Genomic DNA, 21,223 nt, shown 5'->3' with positions numbered 1-21,223 from the left:
AATGTCAGTCAAGGGTTCGATCTGCCCGCCGCAATGTCGCAGTCCCGCAAAAAAAATCGCAGATTGCCGCCATTACTCGTTAAAAAAAACCCCACCAAAAATGACAGAAATCTTTCCCTTAGTAAACGCAATAACTTTTGCTCAAACCAATTAAAATACGCTTATCGTGATTTTGTTTTTACCAAACATAGGTAGCAGAAAACAAATTGGCCAAAAATGGGGGGTTAATTTCATATAAAAAAATGTGAAAAATATTATTTTTTCAAAATTTACGCTCTTTTTTTGTTTATAGCGCAAAAAGTAAAAATCACACAGGTGATTAAATACCACCAAAAGAAAGCTCTGTGGGAAAAAAAGGACGTAAATTTTGTTTGGGTACGGCGTCGCACGACCGCGCAATTGTCAGTCGCACAGTGCCGAATCGCAAAAAGTGGCCTGGACGTAAGACAGCAAAATCCTCCGGTGGTAAAGTGGTTAAAGCAGAGTGCCTGCTGTGTAAAAAAAAAAATACAGGGGTTATGGCAGCGATCTTTATTTTTTCTTTGACTTTCACTTTTAATGATGTTAAACAGGTCAAATAGTGAGAGGGAATCTCCTTAACGGGGCCACAGGCAATAAAAACGGATGGGTTCTAATTCCTCTCCATTCTATCCAAAACTAAAGAAAAATTTTGCCTTTAGATTTACTTTATATTTTTGATTATTTGTGTATTCTATGTATGATGTATTGTCACTTGCAGATAATGTAAACTAAAAAAGGGAACCTCTGCAAAATCACATGTGTGAGTAATCAAGAACTTCCTGTTTTTTTTTTTTTTTTTCTTCAGAACCTTTCTGGGTAGTCATTCATGATCTGATGGGTGCATGTTGGGAGTCTTCCTGGGCCCTGTTCTGTTATAAAGAAAATTTGGCATTTTTATTTCCACCTAATTGTATGCAGTATGTATTCGCTATGCTTCTTATTAATTTTTGTCTCGTGTAGTCTGATGCAGGAAGTCCCATGGAGGATCAGCCATCCGGTTATGTGCTTCCTGAGGGGAAAATTGTACCCAATACTGTTTTTGTTGGGGGCATTGACATCCGGGTGAGTTTGAGTAATGTTTTTGTGACTGTTTTATTTAAATATTGCTTTGTGAAATGGCTGCTATTGAAACTACATTTGGGTAATGGAAGAAAATGCACAATGGAATGAATATAGTACACTGCAACAGATCCTAATTGAAAAGTCTACAGCTTGAAGGCTCTAAACCAGCAGCGATGCTTTAGCTTCTCAGGACTAAACTAAAATGAGCTTGTCAATAAATGCCAAAGGTATGGTTACTGTATTAGGACTTTGCCTTGTATCTCCTAGAGGCAGCAGCTATACCCACTAGTAAACGACTGACCTAGCCCACAATTAACACGGTAAGAAATTACAATTTCTATGGGTTTAGTTAAATGTGTACAGGTATTGTATTGAAGTGGTATATTTAACCATTACTTCTATGCCTTGCAGCTGCCAGCCACAGAAGTAATCCATAATTACAAATCTTTCCCTCGGTCCACCATATCCTAGGAATTAAAAGGCTGAAATTCTAATGTAGGATCATACTGAGTTCCTAGGTATTTGCTGCAGTGGCTGTGAAATTAGACCCTAGTTTTAGAAAATGTTCTCCTAGGATGCGCTGCTTTGGCTGTGTTCTACTTCTAAACCTCACTGTATCCCAGAGAATGGTTCTTACACACTTATGTGTTCATCTTCTTAGTGTGGTACACCTGACATGAATCCCGTTGGCATCTCTTTGCAATAGCAGGATGTCCAGGTATCTAGCCGGATCAAGATACCCCCCTAGCATATGCAAAAGATGTTCTAATCCCACTATGAACACTATACTCCCTGATAGTTTTTCCTCTGCTAAAACGCCTCCTGTGGAGGAGTTAGGAGGCATTCCCACAATTCTGATAACCTCCAGCTGGCCTGGAAGAGACTGCCATTCCACCTGGTAAGATGTATTGCGTACCTCCAAAGACTGAACCAGTTATCAGAAGCGGATGGCTGCAGTAGCGCTCTGCTTGTTCAGTCGCTGTTCTAACAAATAGTGCAGATCATCAGATAATGCCTTCGATCTGTGTATGCACAGTATGTAACTTCACTCCAGCAGATCTCCTAATCATCTGCTATGATGTCAAAACATGCGCAGATAGTCAGAGGCATTATCCGACGATCAACAAATAGTTGAGGGAGAATGTAATTGTCAGATTCTGCCTGGCTCTCTGCTATTAGACAAGTCTGCCCTCCAACACCGCCAACTCCGCCTGTCGTGATTGGCCAATTATTGAGCATGAGCAGAGCCGGGCAGAATCTGATTATTCTCCCTCAGTGCTTTGCTGATCGTTGGCTAGTGCCTCAGACGATCTGCGTATATGCAGTGTTGACATTGTTGCAGCTGATTGGGAGATCAGCTGTAATGACTATACGAACTGCGCATGCGCAGATTGTTTTAGGCATTATCCAACGTTCTGCACTATTTAATAGAACTCCGGCTTCCAGCTTTAAAGTGAAAGTGATGCGATCATTTTCAGAGTGGGCAGCAGTCTCAGATCTTCACTTTTACAGGCCATGCAAGATTGCTAAAGGGTCCTCATTCATGGTTTGAAAATTTTCTGTACTAAGATTGGAAACCGTGTTAACCAATTCCCATTCAGCATATGTATACATACGTCCTGGACAAGAAGCCGCTATATTAGGATCATGATTGCGCCACACATGAGGTAAATGAAGCCCTACCTAAAATATCCAGTTAGTATCCAGTTAGGAAGGTCCTGCACTACATTATTGTTGGTAGATCTAAAGGAGATTGTACAATCAGATTGTAAAGTGTATAGCACGTGGGAAGTAAAAAATGTAAAGGTGAACACCATACACCCTCCCCAGCTGTCAGTGCCCACTCAATTTGGTCCAGTGGTTTGAAATCCCCACTCTACTCCCTCTTCAATGTGCATTGCTTCTAGGCAGACCAGAGTGATTCTGACTGGTAAGTGCCAGCATAGTAAATTGCTCTGGTCCTTCCCAGAAGCTCTGCACAGAGAAGAGGGAGAAGAGAAAAGATTTCAAATACTTGGACTGCTAGACCAGCTTTGTGGGCACTAACAGCTCGCACAATTGAGTAAAGCGGGACCTGGGAAAGGTGGGGGGAGAGTGTACGGTGTTCACGTATTCATTTCTTCTTTAACCACCTAAGGACCAGAAGGTTTTACCCCCTTAATGACCATACCATTTTCTCTTTCGTTTATTGACGGACACAGCTTCAGATCTTCATAACCGTTGGGTTATACTGCCCCTACAGAAGTAGGACACTAGGCAAAAAGTCTGGCTACGCCCATGGGCAGTCCCAGGGAGTAGAACTCCCTCTCTGCTATATACACTCTAGGTTTCTGCCTAGTCAGGAGTAAGGACCTAGTTTCTTGCTGGGATCTTTGGTCCTGGCAATTTTTCCTTTTTAGATAGAATTTTTTTTTTCCTGTGAGATCTACAATCAGTTGCTGCACTGGGCGACAGGCTGGATAATCTAGATGCAGTGGTCACCCCAGTCTGGCCAGTGAGCGCACGCAGACCTCGGCCCTGCGCTAGGTCAACCGCAACATAACCCCACTGGATGGAGACTGGCCTGCGAGTTAAACACCTCGCAAGATCGCAGCGTTCCTCCTGGCTGACAGCCCCCCCCCCATTTCCCCGCCCATGGAGCAGTGCCCACCTGGTTCCTGTTAGGTGAGTAGCTGTCCCCCCCCCCACCCTGGAAGGTTTTGGGGTGGACACGGGCCCCTTCTTGGGGCGGTCAGACCCCCGGGTTCTCCTCCTTCCCTTCAGGCACCCCCTTGTCATCTGTCCCCCATCCTACCTTCACATATGTCAGGGCGGTCTTATCCACATCCTGGTGTGGGGTCAGGGCGCTATGCTGGCAGCGGGGGGCCGAGCCGCCGGCGACCAAAATGGTTACCGCCCCCTTCGCGTCATCACATTCATGCGGCTGGACCGCCCTCCAGTGATGCTTACGCTGCCTGATTGGTTGTAATCTCCCAGCTGTTGCTGCTGGCCAGTCAGTCTCAGGGCAAACTGCGGCTGGCCCTCCCCGCTGCCTGATTGGTTCATCTCCTCGGCTGCTGCTGTCCAGTGACAGTAAGGGCAAACTGCGGACCCGGAAGGACACCTACCAGTCCTATACGCTTACACCAATGTAAAATATATGTCAATAAAATTACTAAGCATCCAATCCACTGAGTGGCACCTTTCTGTTAACTCTTTTCTGCCTGTTTGTGGGACTGTAGGTTCGGCCTAAGAGTAGTAAGCGCCGCATTTTGTGCATTTAACTGTGCCATCCATATCAGTGTCCAGCTTCACCTTCATGACTGCCTGAACTGCTTTATTCCGGCAAGCAGGAGCACCCATTTACTGTTCTTTCTCCAAGAGTAAGTGCCGCATTTGTGCATCAGATCTGTGCCATCCATACCAGTCCGCCGGCACCTCCTCCATCATGACTGTGGCTTGGGCCTAAAAGAGTAAGTGCTGCATTTTGTGCATCTGACTGTGCCATCCATACCAGTCCGCCTGAACCTCCATCATGACTGCCTGAACTGATGCTTTATCCCCAAGCAGGAGCGGCCATTAATCTTTCTCCAGTTACAGTATATTGGTCAAATTACAACAGGGGTAACAGTTTCAGCTATAGTTAGTGTGTTCACAGTGTTACAGCAATGCCAGGGAAATTCAGCTTTAAAAATGTATGGCTTCATGACGAGAAGTATGAGAGGTGGCTGGAGAAAGATCAGGACCCGGGACGTGCTAAATGTACAGTGTGTGTGGAAAAACGTTTAACATTTCGAACATGGGAGAGGCAGCACTGTCTAGCCACGCTAAAGGTGCAAAGCACCAGTCTGCAGCTGCGTGCTCAATAGCTTCCAATCCGATCGCTGGCTTTTTCACCTGTGCACCTGAAGTGACACCGGCTCCCAGCTGAGGCAGCAGTGCTTCCATCTCATCCACTGTAAAACAAGGGACCATTTTGAATCACTCTGTATCCAGAATCGAAACCCTAACTGCAGAGGTACTGTACACTACAAAGCTTGTCATTTATTTTAGTAAAAATATGCTGGGTGTGACATGGATTTTCTTCTTATTTAACATGTATACGTAGACATTTCATGAAACTTTAGGTCATGTATAATTACGTGAAGTCATGGAAAAGTCATGGAATTTTATTGGTTAAAATGTCCTGAGGCCCGGGTTCCCTCCTGGGTCCCTGCGAGCCTTGTGGTGCCACGCGCGTCTGCCATATTGCTGCAGCCTGTGTGTTTCTATAACCATGTTTGTGTAGTCCGGCTGCCGTTTTGCGGTGGTTTGCCATTGAAAATGGCAGCTGCCATGATAGTGGAGCCCTGTGGGCGGCAATTTTTGCTGTGGGAGCCCCTCCTCATCCCCTGGTGCTGACTGCAGGATCCTTTCACTTCCTGATCACCGCGTGTGGAGTGCAGATAATCTTGGTGGCTGCAGGGGCCTGTTTCTGCTGGGTGGTGAGTCTGGTGGGGTTCTCTTCCTCTCTGCTGAGGATTGTTTGCTGCTGCCAGTGCGGTGGGGGTTGTCCCTTGCAGTGTTAAACTTTGTGTGGTCCCCCTGGTGACTCATGTTTGGAGCACATCTCCCCACCTGATCCCCCCTCTCTGAGGCTGCGGGGCCCTCTGGGTCCCAACCATGCATCGATGCACTGACAGCGTTTCTGAAGTCCTTTGTGTTCCGGGTGGAGGTGGTCTTCGGGTGACGGGCTAGCATAAAGGGCCCCCCCCCTTTCCTCTGCCTCATCTGTCTCATCAGATCCTTAATCTGACTCGGCCGCCGCAGACTTGGGTCACCCTGCTGGGTCTGCAACTACGCCCAGAATCTGATAGTGAGGATGATTCCTCCACATCTGCAACCGTTCACGTGGAAGCACTGATTATATCTGTGCGTGAGATCTTGAGGATGCAGGTGCAACAGAGGAGCAGGTTTCCTTTGGCACTCACAAGCCATCCAGAGCGGCAAAGGTGTTTCCTTTCCCTGCCTTTTTTTACAGAATGGGCGCTAAAGAGTGGGGACAGCCAAAGCGTCCCCATGGGGTCCCTAAGCGCTTTGCTAGGTGTTACACCCTATGAGAAGTCCCTCCTTAAGAAGTGGACTGTTCCCCCGGTGGTGGAGGCTCCAGTTTCCAGATTGAACAAGGCAACCATGAGTCCCGTTGAAGAGTCCCCAGGCTTTAAGGATCTGGCTTACAGGAAGGCGGAAGCTGTGGCCTGCAATATATACGCTCTGGCTGGTTCGGCACTGAGTTCTGTATTCATTACCCTGGTGTTGCAAACTGAGTGGGCTAAGCTTTTACGCCATGACCTGGGGTGAGAACAGATCCCCCCTGCCTTTGCTGAGCTGGTGGATCAGCTGGTCCAGGGGCTGCAGTTTTTCTGTGATGCCTCTTTTGATGCGGCTCCCCTAGTGGCTCGGCTCTGTTTTGGCAGTGGTCCTTCGGCGTGTCTTTTGGCTCAAATGCTGGTCTGCGGACCAGACTTTTAAAAAGGCCTTGACTGATCTTCCCTGATAGCCTGTTTGGAGCTACCCTGGATTACACATAAAAGGTTTCACGGGGGGAAGCGTACCTTTCTTCCATAGGCTACTAAGGGCAAGGAACCTCATCATAGACATGGGCCTTCCTTTTTGGCTCATACGTTTTTTTTCATCCCTCAGGGTCGACTGCCAAGGGCTCAAAGCCTTTCAGGGCCTCCTCTGGAGGATCCAAACGAACCTGGTCTTGCAAGCCGAGAGCAGGCTTATTCAGACCCGCGGACAAGGCTCCTTCAGCATGAAGGTGCGCCCTCACCCATATCGGGGGTGGGGAGAAGTCTGCTGGTTTCTGGACCTGTGGACTTCCCTGGTGCAAAACAAGTGGGTCCACTGTCATTCACTCCGGCTACAAAATTTCGTTTCACTCTTGTCCTCTGGCAAGCTTTACTTCCAACTTGCTCCTGTCCCCGGACTGCTTATAGGGTCTGTTTTGGGCTGTACAAATTGTTACATCAAGGGGTGATTGGCCCGGTTCCAACTTTGGAAAGTTTTTAGGGTTTTTACTCAAACCGGTTTACCGTTCCCAGGAAAGAAGGCAAGGTGCGTCCAATCCTGGGACCTCAAGGTGCTGAACTTTTTGTGCGGATGCAGAGGTTCAGAATGGAGTCCATTCGCATGGTGGTGGCCTCCCTGCGTCAGGGGGATTTCCTCACCTCCTATTGACCTCGAGAATGGTTACCTTCACATTCCAATATGTGCCAGTCACCAACGCTTCCTCCACTAAGCCGTGGGAGAGGAGCATTATCAGTTTGTGGTGGTACCCTTTAGTCTCTCCTCTGCTCCTCGGGTCTTCACAAAAGTGTTTGCCCCTGTGCTAGCATTGATACGCCAATGGGGGATCGCGATACTGGGTTTCTTGGATGACCTCCTTCTGCAAACGGAGTCTCCTACTGCTCTGGTGAAAAACCTGGAAATCACTATATGAACTCTGCAGGAGTTGGGCTGGGTTCTGAATTTTCGGAAGTCTGCTCTGATTCCGTCCACAAAGCTGGGCTATATCTGCTCCTTCCTCTGGACAAACTCCAGAAATGTCAGGCTGCAATTCGTCTCCTGCTGTCCAGCAGATGGTCATCCCTCCGGACTTACATGCGGGTGCTGGGCATGATTGTGTCTACCTTTTTGAGGAAGTTACATTTGCACAGTTCCATACGAGGTCCCTGCAAAGGGAGATTTCTGGCCAAATGGGACAAGACTCCGCAGTCTTTGGACAAACGGATCCTTCTGAACCAGGGGGAACGAAGGAGTCCCTGATATGGTGGCTTCGTTCTCCGGCGCTTCGTCTGGGCAAATTCTTCCTCCCCTTGTATTGGACAGTGATCACCACGCATGCCAGCCTGCCCGGCTGGGCAGGCGTCCTCTGCAAACATTCTTCTCAGGGGATCTGGACCCTGGAAGAGTCCAGACTACCGATTAATGTCTTGGAACTCCGAACGATCAGACTGGACCATTGGACGGATCGTCTTCAGGGATGTCCAGTGCGCATTCAATCGGACAGTGCCTTATGTCAATCACCAGGGGGGCACAAGAAGTGTCCTGACAGCTCTGGAGGTAGCCAGCATTCTAAGGTGGGCGGAACGGTTTGGGGGGTTGAACAGAAATTGTCCTTGAGTACCATCAAGGGCCAGGTGTCGGATTGGGGGTCTTCTTTCAATGACCCTTGACCACACACTCCCTGGTGCATACCGTTCTTCAGGGTGTCAGACATTTGGTTCCTCCAGTGTGGTCTCCGCTGCCGCCTTTGGACCTCAATTTGGTGCTTTTGGTCCTCCAGAAGCCCCCCTTGAGATTCTCGTGGAGATTCCCTTATGCTTTCTCAGAAGGTGGCTTTTTTGGTGGCTGTCACCTCTGTGCACAGGGTTTCGGAACTGGCGGCCTTCTCCTGTAGTTCACCTTACCTGGTGATTAACAGAGATAAGGTGGTTCTTTGCCCCTGTCTGTCGTTCCTCCTAAGAGTCCATTCACACTGCAGCGACTTGTGTGCCCTCAAGTTGCCCCAAGTCACTTGACATAACAAAAGCAATGTTAATCAATGAGTGCCGTCTTAATTGGCACTACTGAAGTCGCTCCTGTACTACTTTGAGGCGACTTGTATCCGACCTGTCCCATAGACTTCAATGGGAGTCGCCTCCTTATCTTATTTGAAGCGACTTGTGATCCGACTTTCCATGAAGAAGAAGGAAATTTATTAGCCAGGCATTCCCCACTGGACTCCAGAACCAGAAAAAAAGATAGTTTGTCCAGAACCAGAGAAAAAAGATAATTTTTCTTAGAATTTTTAGTAGCACAGGGATAGGGCTTTGCTCCTTTTACACCTGGGCGTTTTTGTTGTAGGCGTTGGGCATTTTTTGGGAGTTTTTATTTATTAGCCAGGCATTCCCCACATTCCCCACTGGACTCCAGAACCAGAAAAAAAAAAGATTTTGTCCAGAACCAGAAAAAAAAGATAATTTTTCTTAGAATTTTTAGTAGCACAGGGATAGGGCTCCGTTCCTTTTACACCTGGGCGTTTTTGTTGTAGGCGTTTATTGGACATTTTTTGGGCGTTTTATTTATTAGCCAGGCATTCCCCACTGGACTCCAGAAAGACGCCCAAAAAATGCCCAATAAATGCCTGCAACAAAAGCACCCAGGTGTGAAAGGAGCGGAGCGGATCTATAGAGTCTGGAGGGCTTACATCACTTGGTGTGAGAGTCGGTTCTTCAGAAACCGCCTTTTGAACATAGTAGCTATCACTTCCGCACGCAGGGTTGTTGGAGATGGCTGCGCTGTCTTGTCGTTCACCTTACCTGGTGGTTCACAGACAGAGTGGTGCTTCGTCTCGGTCAGTCGTTTCTGCCCAAGGGCATCTCTGGTTTCCATTTAAATTAAGACGTATTACCTCACCTTGTGTCCTAAGCATCCGAAAGTGATTGCCTTACATTCTTTGGCTGTGGTTCGGGCGATCGGGGTGTACCTGGTGGCAACTGAGTTGTTCCGAAAATCGGATTCTCTATTTGTCCTTAACGGATGGTCCCCGTAAGGGGCTGGCTGCATCTGCTGCGATCATTTCCAGATGGATCAGGCAGACACTTGTGTAGGCCTATTCCCTTAACCGGTTGCCGACTGCGCACAGTATATTTGCTGCGGCAGTCAGCCCCGGCCAGGCAGAGTGACGTAGGTCTACGTCGCTCGCCTGTCACTGGGATTAGAGCCAATAGCGGGCGAGCGCGCGCCCGCTGAGGCGTGCGCCCGCCTCGGCTCGTTCAGGGAGGAGTGCGGGCGTGTGACCGGCGGACCCGATGTAAAAACCCGATTAAAAAATCTCAAAAAACCCCCTGGTCAGGAAGGGGGTAAAATCTTCCGGGGCTTAAGTGGTTAAGGATTAGGATCCTCCTTCCCCTGGTAATTCTACAAGGGCGCTTAGTGCCTCCTGGGCCTTCCGTCATTTCATCGGTTGTGCAGGTTTGCAAGGCGGCTACCTGGTCGTCCGTGCACACTTTCACAAAATTCTATACGGTGGATGTGTTAGCATCTGCAGATGTTTCTTTTGGCCAAAAGGTTTTGCAGGCCACTGTTGGAGAGGATTAGTCCTCTTTGAGGGTTTTTTTTTTTTTTTTTCCGGTAAGCTTGTCGTTTCCTGGTTGAGCTCCTCTATACCTGGTTGGCTACGTTTAGCTTTTGGGAAGTTTGATTTTTGCTGTTCTTCCCACCCCTCATATTGACATTGCTTTGGGACGTCCCAAGAGTCGAGAAGATATGGAGCTGTGTCCGTCAGTGAACTAAAGAGAACTGGATTTTTACCTTACACAAAAATCATTTTTCTCTTACGTCCTCCGACAGTCGCCGCCTCTTCATATTCGTCACATATGGGGTATTAGACTTTGCTCCGAAGGAGTAGCTAGGCAACAGAATATGTTAATAAAGCTTTTAACATATCCAACATATCCCACCCTCAAGGGGTGGTCCCCTCAGTCAATACCCTCCTACTTCCTGCAACCATATCTCAGTTTTAATGTCTAGCTTGTCAGGAGTGGCTGGCTCTCTCTGTGCTGGGACTTTATGTCCCAGACTCTTTCTTCTTTTTAATATTTTGTTTTGAGTTTTTCTCTCTACCTTTACTTAGCTGTTGTTTTATCAGCGTTAGTTAGTTCTTCGGACGAAGAGGATCATGCGGACTGGGTCTCGGGCTGATCCCCCTGGTCGCAGGTCGTGGGTCAGTGGCTTCCCAGTCTGCCATCGAGCGTTCAGCCAGGTAACGCTCCTGGCATAGTGAACGACCCATCCCTGTTCGGTGCAGGGATGCTTGGTGAGGTGGCTACCTCACTGGACGCTGTGCGGTTTCTTAACCCACGTTCGGAGCGTCTTGTATGCGACTCTCCCTGCCTCATGTGTAGCGGCTTGTTCGCCTGTGCGGGTCCCCCACACCGTGGTGAGGTAAGTGTATTTATGTGGGGACCTGTCTGTCTGGAGGGGTGTCAGTCTGGGACTGTGTAACCTGTCTCTATGCACACTGTTTGTCTCCCTATCTCTCGGCTGCATGCTGTGGGCTGCAAGGGGGGGGGGGGGAGTTGTGTGGCACTATGAGTGTCAGCATGATCAGTGTGGAAAGCTGTGTGCTGTGGGGCATGTTTTATGGCATGTTTGGGCACTTACAGCGATCGCTGCGGCGATCGGTTCTGTTTTTTTACATACAGACATGTGTGCATTACTGCACTGTGGAGCGACGGTTTCGGCGCCAAAAGACGCCATTTTGCCTGCCCTCGCTCCGGCCGCATGTTTTACATGCATGGCGGCCATTTTCTTGTAGCCTCCATAGGTTTACATAGAGCGCCCTAGCAGCATCACTTCCTCTTCCCAGGAACACCGATCGAGGCAGCAGCAGCGGCGAGGGTCTCCTCAGGTTTTATCCTTCTGTTTCTTGCTATCCATTGCCTGTGTTCAGTTTACATATCCCTGTGGGGGTCTCATTGTGCTTAGTGTGACGCGGTGGGCTGCGCTTGCTGAAAGGGGCAGTTAACCTTTGGTTGTCTGGCATTACAGGGGCAATGGATTCTCAGGAGGGCAAATTTCCTACAGTATTGGTGGAAAGCCAGGGGACCGCTGCTTCCCCCCCAGGGGGGGATTTAGCCACTATTGTGGCTGGCCTTGCTGCTCAGGTGCAAATGCTGGTGGCTGCTCAATCTACCAAAAGGCCCAGAGTTGTGCTCTCCTCTGATTCTGAGGGTGAAGGTGATGGGGCTGTTCTAGCTGGGGCTTCCCTATCGGGGTCCCGCTCCTCTCTTGATCTAGTGGGGTCTGAGGTGGAGGCTGAAGTTGAGGGGGTTGATAATTCTCCCCCTGGCTCGCCTGAAGAGCTTGCAATCATGGATGAGTTGATTGCTTCTATTAAGCAAACGCTACGTTTGCAGGACGAAGTGTGTCCCCCCGCTGCCTTGGCGGCTTATGGGACGCAGAGGAAACGCAGGACGCCACAGGTTTTCCCCTGCAATGCTGATTTTCAGCGCGCTGTTAAGGATCAATGGCGCGATCTGCGCAAACCTTTTGCGGTACCAAGTAGGTTCAAGCTGCGTTATCCTTTTTCACCTGCCACTGATGAAAGGTGGTGCGTGCCTCCACCAGTGGATCATGCGATTGCGGTTTTGAACAAGGCCACTGCGATTCCTGCAGAGGGTTCACCCATTTTCCGTGATGCCACAGATAGGAGACTGGAGTCTCTGGCCCGTCATACGTATTCTGTTACGGGTTCTATGCTTAAAGCTCTGTTTGCTTCTCTCATGGCGGCCCAGGCGATCGCAAGTTGGACGCAGATGCTTAGGCGCGTCTTGGTGGCCGACTCGGCCTCGCCGGCGACCCTGGATATGGTGGATCAGATCCACCAGGGTGTCATGTATCTGTGTGATGCGGACCTGGACCTGATTCCGTTGGCTGCACGGGTGCACAGTGTGGCGGTGTTGTCTCGCCGCCTGGTTTGGTTAAAATGTTGGTCGGTGGACCAATCTTCGCGTAAGACCTTAGCCAATCTGCCTTATGATGGGTCTCGCCTTTTTGGGGAGTCCCTGGATGTGTTGATTAAGGGAATCACCGGGGGTAAGAGCACTCTCTTGCCCCATTTCCCCAAGGCTAAGGGGGCTTCTGGGAAGAAGCATGCTAATTTTCGGCCCCCTCAGGGGTCCTTTCGTGCCTTTCGGCCGCACTACAAGGGCAAGCCGTTCAAAGGTCAAGGCTCTCAGAAGAAGCCCTGGTCTGGTAAGCAGAAGTCCGGCCAATCCGGACCTGCAGCCCATAACAGTTCGGCCTGAAGGGGCGCCCTCACCCAGTTTTGGGGTGGGGGGACGCTTGCTCGGTTTTCTTCAGCCCTGGTTGGCCCGTGTGCGGGACAGATGGGTTCAGGAAATCGTTCGGTCTGGTTACAAGATCGAGTTTCTCTCTCGGCCGGAGAGCAGATTTTTTCCTTTAAATCTTCAACTGTCTCCGGAGTGCCTGCGGGACCTACACCTGGCGGTGCAGGACCTGAGGGCTCAGGGAGTGGTGGTTCCGGTGCCTCATCGGGACAGATTTCGGGGGTTTTATTCAAACCTGTTCACCGTGCCCAGGAAGGAGGGCAAGGTTCGTCCGATTCTGGACTTGAAGGCTCTGAACTGCTCTGTGCGGGTTCGCAAGTTCCGCATGGAATCCCTGCGGTCGGTGGTGGCTGCCCTGGTTCCGGGGGAGTTCATGGCCTCCATCGATTTGAAGGATGCGTATTTTCACATCCCCATCTTCGAGGGTCACCAGAGGTACCTTCGATTTGCCATTGCGGAGGATCACTACCAGTTCGTGGCGTTGCCTTTTGGCCTCGCCTCGGCTCCGCGGGTCTTCACCAAGGTGCTTGCACCGGTTCTGGCATTATTGAGGGCCCAGGGCATTTCTGTCCTGGGGTATCTGGACGACATTCTGGTTCGGTCTGCGACCAGCCAGGGTCTGGAGCAGGACCTGTCTGTCACGATGCAAACTCTGCAGGAGTTTGGTTGGACGATAAATTTTCCAAAGTCGGCACTGAGTCCGTCTGTTCGTCTTCCCTACCTGGGAATGATTTTGGACTCGGTGCAGGCGAAGGTCTTCCTGCCGGACGACAAACTCAGAACTCTTCAGGAGGAAGTCAGGTCCCTCCGGGATGTTCCGCAATCGTCTCTACGGACGTGCATGAGATGTCTGGGATTGATGGTCTCGGCCTTCGAGGCGATTCCCTTCGCCCAGTTTCACACGCGGGGTCTCCAAGCGGAGATCCTGTCCAAGTGGGACGGGCGACCTCAATCTCTGGATCTTCAGATCTCGTTGAGTCATCGCACCAGAAAAGACCTTCTGTGGTGGCTCCAGTCCCCGATGGTGTCCGGGGGCAAGTCGTTTCGTCCTATCTCGTGGACGGTAATCACCACGGATGCCAGCCTGTCGGGCTGGGGTGGTGTTCTGGGCGTTCTGTCCGCCCAGGGAACTTGGTCGGAGGGGGAGTCCTCCCTTCCGATCAACATTCTGGAATTGCGTGCGATAAGTCTCTGTCTTCGTCGCTGGACGGACCGGCTGCAGGGCTGCCCGGTTCGGGTGCAGACGGACAATGCCACGGCGGTGGCCTACATCAACCACCAAGGGGGCACCAGGAGTGCCCGAGCGGCTCGGGAAGTGGCCGACATTCTGTCTTGGGCCGAGACTCATGTCCCGGCGATAACGGCGGTTCACATTCCGGGGGTGGAGAACTGGCAGGCGGACTATCTGAGTCGCCAGACCCTGGATCAGGGGGAATGGTCTCTCCACCCGGCTGTCTTCCAGATGTTGTGCGCGAAGTGGGGTCTTCCAGATGTGGACCTGTTCGCGTCACGTCTCAACAACAAGGTGAGGAGGTTCGTGGCACGGACGCGCGACCCTCGGGCAGACGCGTCGGACGCGTTAGTGGCCCCGTGGCATCAGTACAGACTGATGTATGCGTTTCCACCGATCCAGTTGCTGTCCAGGTTCCTTCGCAGGTTTCAATCGGAACGCAACACGGTGATTCTTGTGGCACCAGACTGGCCTCGCCGGTCCTGGTACGCAGACCTCGTGAATCTGGCGGTCGACGCCCCGTGGCGTCTGCCTCTTCGAGACGATCTACTGTCTCAAGGACCGATATACCATCCTGCTTTACAGTCGCTGGCTTTGACGGCCTGCCTGTTGAAACCGAGGTCCTGAAGGAGAGGGGTCTCTCTCCGGAGGTCGTTCATACTTTGATCAACGCGAGGAAGTCTTCCTCTGGGAAGGTTTACTACCGTACTTGGAAGGCCTATTTTGCCTGGTGTGAGTCCAGGGGGTTTTCACCCCGCACGTACTCGGTGTCCCGTGTGCTGTCTTTCCTTCAAGCGGGTGTTGATCAGCGCTTGGCGCTGGCTACGATAAAGGGTCAGGTGTCTGCTCTGGCCGTTCTGTTTCAACGTCCCGTGGCATCCAACCTTTTGGTTGGCACCTTTATTCAGGGTGTGCGGCATCTGGTTCCTCCTAGGAGGGATCCTCTGCCCCCTTGGGACTTGAATCTCGTGCTATCTGTGTTACAACGTGCTCCTTTTGAACAGATCAGGGAGATCTCGTTGTCTATGTTATCCAAAAAGGTCGCCTTTTTGGTGGCGATCACTTCGGCTCGCAGAGTGTCGGAACTGGCGGCTTTGTCCTGCAAGTCTCCGTACTTGGTTATTCATTTGGATAAGGTGGTCTTGCGACCTAATCCTTCCTTTCTTCCGAAACGTGTTTCGGAATTCCATCTTAATGAGGACATTGTCTTGCCTTCGTTGTGCACGAAGCCTAAACATCCACAGGAGGTGAGATTGCACTCTTTGGATGTTGTTCGGGCGATCAGGGTTTACCTTCGATCGACTGAGTCTTTTCGTAAAACGGACTCCTTGTTTGTTTTCCCAGAGGGTCCTCGGAAGGGCATGGCGGCTTCGGCCTCTACCATCGCTAAATGGATCAGACAGACCATTGAACAGGCCTATGCCTTGCAGGGGAAGGTTCCCCCTGTGCCTGTGAAGGCGCACTCTACTAGATCTCTGAGTACGTCTTGGGCCTGTCGTCATGGGGCTTCTGTAGCCCAGGTGTGTAAGGCGGCGACTTGGTCGACCGTGCACACTTTGACAAAATTCTACAAAGTAGATGTTCGGGCATCGGCGGATGCTTCCTTTGGCCGCAAGGTTCTTAGTGCGGCTGTTCCCTAGGGTCCCTTGTTGGGGACTCCTGGCTGTTGGGATAAGTTTTGTATCCCCTGGTTTTTGCCTTTTCCTGGGTTGTTGCTCCTGTTGAGCACTTGTTTTTTGCTGTTGCCCAGCTGGTTTCCTTCCTTTGGTAAGGTTCCTTTCTTGATGTGGAAACTGCGTTGCCTTTCGGCGCGGATGTGTTTCCCACCCCTCATGTTTGCACTGCTTTGGGACGTCCCCATATGTGACGAATATGAAGAGGCGGCGACTGTCGGAGGACGTAAGAGAAAACGGAATTTTTGTAAAATCTTACCTGTAAAATTCCTTTCTCTGAGTCCTCCGACAGTCGCCGCCCCCGCCCCTCTTTTGGGGTTTGGTTGTATACTCTACTGCTATTCCACTAAAACTGAGATATGGTTGCAGGAAGTAGGAGGGTATTGACTGAGGGGACCACCCCTTGAGGGTGGGATATGTTGGATATGTTAAAAGCTTTATTAACATATTCTGTTGCCTAGCTACTCCTTCGGAGCAAAGTCTAATACCCCATATGTGACGAATATGAAGAGGCGGCGACTGTCGGAGGACTCAGAGAAAGGAATTTTACAGGTAAGATTTTACAAAAATTCCGTTTTTCTGATGTTTACTGACGGACACGGCACCCGCCCCGCTATTGAGTGGGGTTTTATGTTCTCCTGACACTGCTTTTTACAAAACTGATGAGCTATAGTTGGAAGTGGGAGTATACCCCCCCCCTAAAGGCATAGTCAAACTTTTTTCAGCCTAGTGTCCTAGAGGGGGCAGCATAAACCCAAGAGTCGATATGGAGCTGTCCCTCAGTGAACATCACAGAAAAGGACTTAACGGTAAGGCAAAAATCCATTTTTTTTTTTTTTTGTTTTTTTGAGCCCCAATCCATATTAGTCCTTGCATAGTGGTGATCAGTATGTGCTCCAATCCTTTTTTAGCAGTAGCTTTACACAATGGAAATACACATAGGCAAGATGGTGGATTGCACAAGCAGTGTGATCTCTGTAATGGTGAACTGGTTGTGATGTGGTTTCATCTGCTTTAAGTTGTGTCCCAACATGGGAGAATATACATCTCATTACCAGGATAACATGTCTGTTTACCCTTGTGTGTTGAACATTTTCTTTTTTTTTTTTTTTAAGATTGATCAGCATGAAATTAAAGACTTTTTTTCGAAGTTTGGTTCAGTAAAAGAGGTGAAAATAATTACTGATCGCGCTGGTGTCTCCAAGGGGTAAGAACTAAACATAATTCAGTGAACATTAAAATTATAATATTCTGTAGTGATAAAGGCAAGTTGTTTATATTTGCCTGTCTATGCAAAGCATTGCAGCTGTAGCATGTGTACAGCTCCGTCAGGTTGTAATGTTAGCTATTTAGTTGGGTGGCAGTAAAACCACTGCCCCGCTGCCTGTATTTAACAACCCCCACCTGGGCCGCCCATGTGAAAAAGCATTTTCATTATATGTCCACCTCATTGTTTTTGGCAGCAGTATTAAATATGCAAAGGGATTATGCCTTCTGCTTGGTAAACATTAGGCTCCATGTACACGGGACGCTGGAAATGGCCGTTTAGGAGCAGTTGGGCGTTTTTTTCAGAAGCCCCTGAACCCATCTAGATTTTATCTTATCTGTCCATGTACACCAGGTCGTTTGCAGGCAGTTGCGTTTAGGGACTGTTTTTAGAACGCAATTATTTGCGTTCGAACGTGTGTTTCCCGGCGTTTCAAACGCGTCCGAACGCGATGACCCGCGTTTAGCGTTCGTGTTTTTCCATTTTAAAGGGGAATAATTTTTTTGACCTCTAGGAACGCTTCTAAACGCAAGCGCCGCTAAACGCGGGTACAAACGCGACTGAAACGTCCTAAAAATTCCAGCATTCAAAGGGACTTTTAACAACATCCCGTGTACATGGAGCCTTAAAATTAATTTCAAGTGGTAATCAACTTTAAACGGTTGTCTTCGTGAAATAGAACACTTGTATTTTATAAAAATTGTGTGTGTTATAGGTTGTTTTTTCATTGTTGGAATCTATGGAGAATCTATAGAAAACAGAACTAGTCTTTTTAGGGTACTTGTTACACGGTACTGATGTTTGAACATCAGTATTCCTGCCTAAAAACATCTTGCACTTATTTTGCACGTACACAAGTAAAATAAGTTCTAGCTCTCAGAAAGAGACCAGAGTAGGTTTAGGCTTAGTTATAATTTGACTGGAATTCCACTTTAAAACTCTATTCTAAGTCTATTCTATCTACGTAAAAGAAAAGATGTCTATGCCTACCTATTTTAAAGTCAAATCTGGTCACTTGATCCCAGCAACAGCTTCCGTGTAGAGAGGCAGTGGCAACAGCTGCAGTGCCTGGGAGACATCATCCATAGGCTTACTATTAGGCATCCATTGTGGGCTATCCCTCTACACTGAAGCCAGTGTGGAGACCCGATCATGTGACTGGACCAGAGCGGCTTTAGAATAGATAAGTATAAACATCTTTTATTATACACGGTAGACTTAAATGGAGGTGGGAGTAGGTTTAGGCTTAGAATTTGACTCAAATTCCATTTTAGCCGCTTCAAATTAACGATTTTACGGGTATACTCTCACTTACTCCGGACTAGGCAGAAAAAAGTGCATATAGCAGGAAGGGCCTAGTTCCTTGCTGGGATCTCTGGTCCTAGCACTTTTGTCCTTTTTTAAACTGTTTTTTTTTTCCCTCTTATTTTCTGTTCCTGTGAGAACTACAATCAACTGCCAGACTGGGCGACGCACTGGATATTCTAGATCCTTATGGTCTCCCCAGTCTGGCCAGTGAGCGCGACCCAAACTCATCTCCGAGGTAGGCCGGCGGCGACATAGCCCCACTGAACGGGGGCTGGCCAGCGAGCTAAGCGGCTCGCAAGGACGCTCCGACCTGGTTACGACCTGACTCGCAGCGTACCTCTGGCCCACAGCACCCCAATCCCAAGATGGTGCAGTGGTCTACCTGGATCGGTGCCCTCCCGGTTTTAGTGGTGCGGTAAGTAGTGTCCCCCTTTTCACTGGTGGCCTTTGGGGGGGGGGAGACATGGGCTTCTCCCTGGGTTGGTCAGACCCCCCTGAATTCCCGTCCTGTCTGCATGCATCCCCCTCATTCATTGGGGTCTCACTGTGGACCACCCCCAGTTGCCCACATCTAGCTCCCCCCCTCCTTTCCCACCTAAGGGTGCCCACACAGGCTTGGCTGTTTTGGGAATGTGAGGGGGGGCGCCACCGGCTGCTACAGTTGCGTATATTTTTTTTTTATGGGGGGGTGTGCAACTATGGTCCTGGGGGGGGGGGGGGCTCCTGCACATTCATTTTCTGGGGTCCCTGGAGCCATGTGGGCATTGCGTGGAGCCAACATTTTGCCGTGGACGGCTGCTGTATCTATCCGCGGACATTTTTTTTTTAAGTTTCCCATTGACTAAAGCAGCGGCCATGTTTTTGAAGTCTACAGAGCGGTGATTCGGTGGTGGGCTTCTAGTGTTAACTCCTGCATTTCCTCTTTCTCTCCGATTGCCGCACAGCATGCAGCTTGAACGCTCTGCTCTGTACCTGGGTCGGTGGTGGGGAGTCCCTGGGCTGGTAAAAGGCTGGCCCTCTTCTCTGCTATAGCAGCAACTCTGTGTACTGGGACCTGTGGTACCGCTTGTGCAGCGGTGGGGATTTTTTTAGCAGCTCTTTTTTCTGTTCTGCTAATTTAGTCCCTGGGTTAACCATGGAGCCCCTGGAGCATGTTTCACCACCTGACCCCCTCTGAGGCAGCGGGGCCCTCTTGGGCCCAATCCGCTTTGTCTGCTATGACAGCGTCCTGGAGTCACTAGTGTCCAAGATGGATATGGTCCTGCAAAACAGGACGGACAAAAGCGCCCCCTGCCTTCACCTGCATCCTGTCTCCTCTGATTCTGAGGTTGATTTGGCCGCTGCAGACGTGAGTCACCCTCCTGGGTCTGCGTCCACGCACCCTGATAGTAAGAATGATTCCTCTTCCACTACAGTCATGCACGAAAAGGCACAAGTGGATGCACTGATTGTAGCAGTGCGGGAAACTTTAAAAGTGGAGGACGCAGCTGCGTCGGAGGAGGCAGTACGTTTCGGTACCTGCAAATCCTCAAAGGCGGCAAAGGTGTTTCCCTTTCCCGCCTATTTTGACAAAATTGTCACGAGTCAGTGGGGTTCACCAGAACGCATTGTTGGGGTACCTAAGCTTTTCGCTAGAAGGTATCTTTTTTTAAGAGTCCCTGTTAAAAAAAAGCTGACAGTCCCACCTGTGGTAGACTCTCAGCTTTCCAGGTTAAAGCCATCCTTCTCCCGGTGGATGACTCTCCGTCTATTAAAGACCCTTGTTTCTCCGGGGGAAAAACTCCATAAGTGGCAGGATGCGAGTGGACTCCTGTTGTCCAACAGGAGATCATCTCTCAGGACTTGTATGCGAGTGCTGGGCCTGATGGTCTTCACCTTCGATGCGGTTCCATTCGCAGAGTTCCATATGACACCTCTGCAAAGGGAGATTCTTGCCAAGTGGGACAATAATTCATAGTCTATAGCCAATGGGATCCTGTTGAGCTGGGGTTCGAGAGGGTCCCTGATTTGGTGGCTTCGCTCCTCGGCTCTTCGACAGGGAAAATCCCTTCTTCCCCTGTACTGGACGGTGGTCACCATGAATGCCATCCTGTCCGATGGGGAGGCGTCTTGGGCACGAAGACGTGCCAGACTGCGGTTCAAAATCCTAGAACTTCAAACCATCAGGCTTTCCCTAGCCCATTGGATAGATTGTTTGCAGGGGCGTCCAGTCAGGATTCAGTTGGACAATGTGCGACGGCCGTGGCATATGTCAATCAAGAGGGCACAGCTTGGGAAGTTGTCGGCATTCTAAAGTGGGCGGATTGCTTTGTTTCATCCCTCTCTGCTGTGCATATTCCAAGGGTGGAAAATTGGCAGGTGGACTATACCTCAGTCGGCAGGTGTTGACTAGGGAGAATGGTCTCTTCATGTCTTGGGCCGAGACTCATGTCCCGGCGATAACGGCGGTTCACATTCCGGGGGTGGAGAACTGGCAGGCGGACTATCTGAGTCGCCAGACCCTGGATCAGGGGGAATGGTCTCTCCACCCGGCTGTCTTCCAGATGGGTGGAAAATTGGCAGGTGGACTATACCTCAGTCGGCAGGTGTTGACTAGGGAGAATGGTCTCTTCATCCGGAGGTGTTTCATCAACTGTCTCTGGTATGGAACTCCAGAAAGTGGAACTGTTGTCCTCTTGTCTCAACAAGAAGGTACACAGGTTTGTAGCTAGGTCTTGGGATCCTCTGGCCGACGCCACAGACGCTCTGGTGGTCCCTTGGGACCAGTATTGTCTGATATATGCCTTTCCCCCGCTAAAACTTC

At 49.9% G+C, this 21,223-nt stretch overlaps 1 protein-coding gene across 1 annotated transcript in view; it reads left to right on the top strand.

The window, feature by feature from the left end:
* Positions 1–21,223, top strand: part of DAZL (deleted in azoospermia like) — a gene marked incomplete at both ends in the record, with an annotated part of 186,514 nt that overhangs the window by 18,967 nt on the left and 146,324 nt on the right. Inside the window, 2 exons of the mRNA XM_082258906.1 lie at positions 982–1,083; positions 16,961–17,052. Of these exons, the coding sequence (XP_082115032.1) occupies positions 982–1,083; positions 16,961–17,052 (194 nt within the window). The remainder of the gene's footprint in view (positions 1–981; positions 1,084–16,960; positions 17,053–21,223) is intronic.

This window comes from Pelophylax lessonae, assembly GCF_965119305.1.
Source record: "Pelophylax lessonae genome assembly, chromosome: 5".
NCBI classification, from domain to species: domain Eukaryota; kingdom Metazoa; phylum Chordata; class Amphibia; order Anura; family Ranidae; genus Pelophylax; species Pelophylax lessonae.
This window is presented reverse-complemented; position numbering and strand designations above follow the sequence as displayed.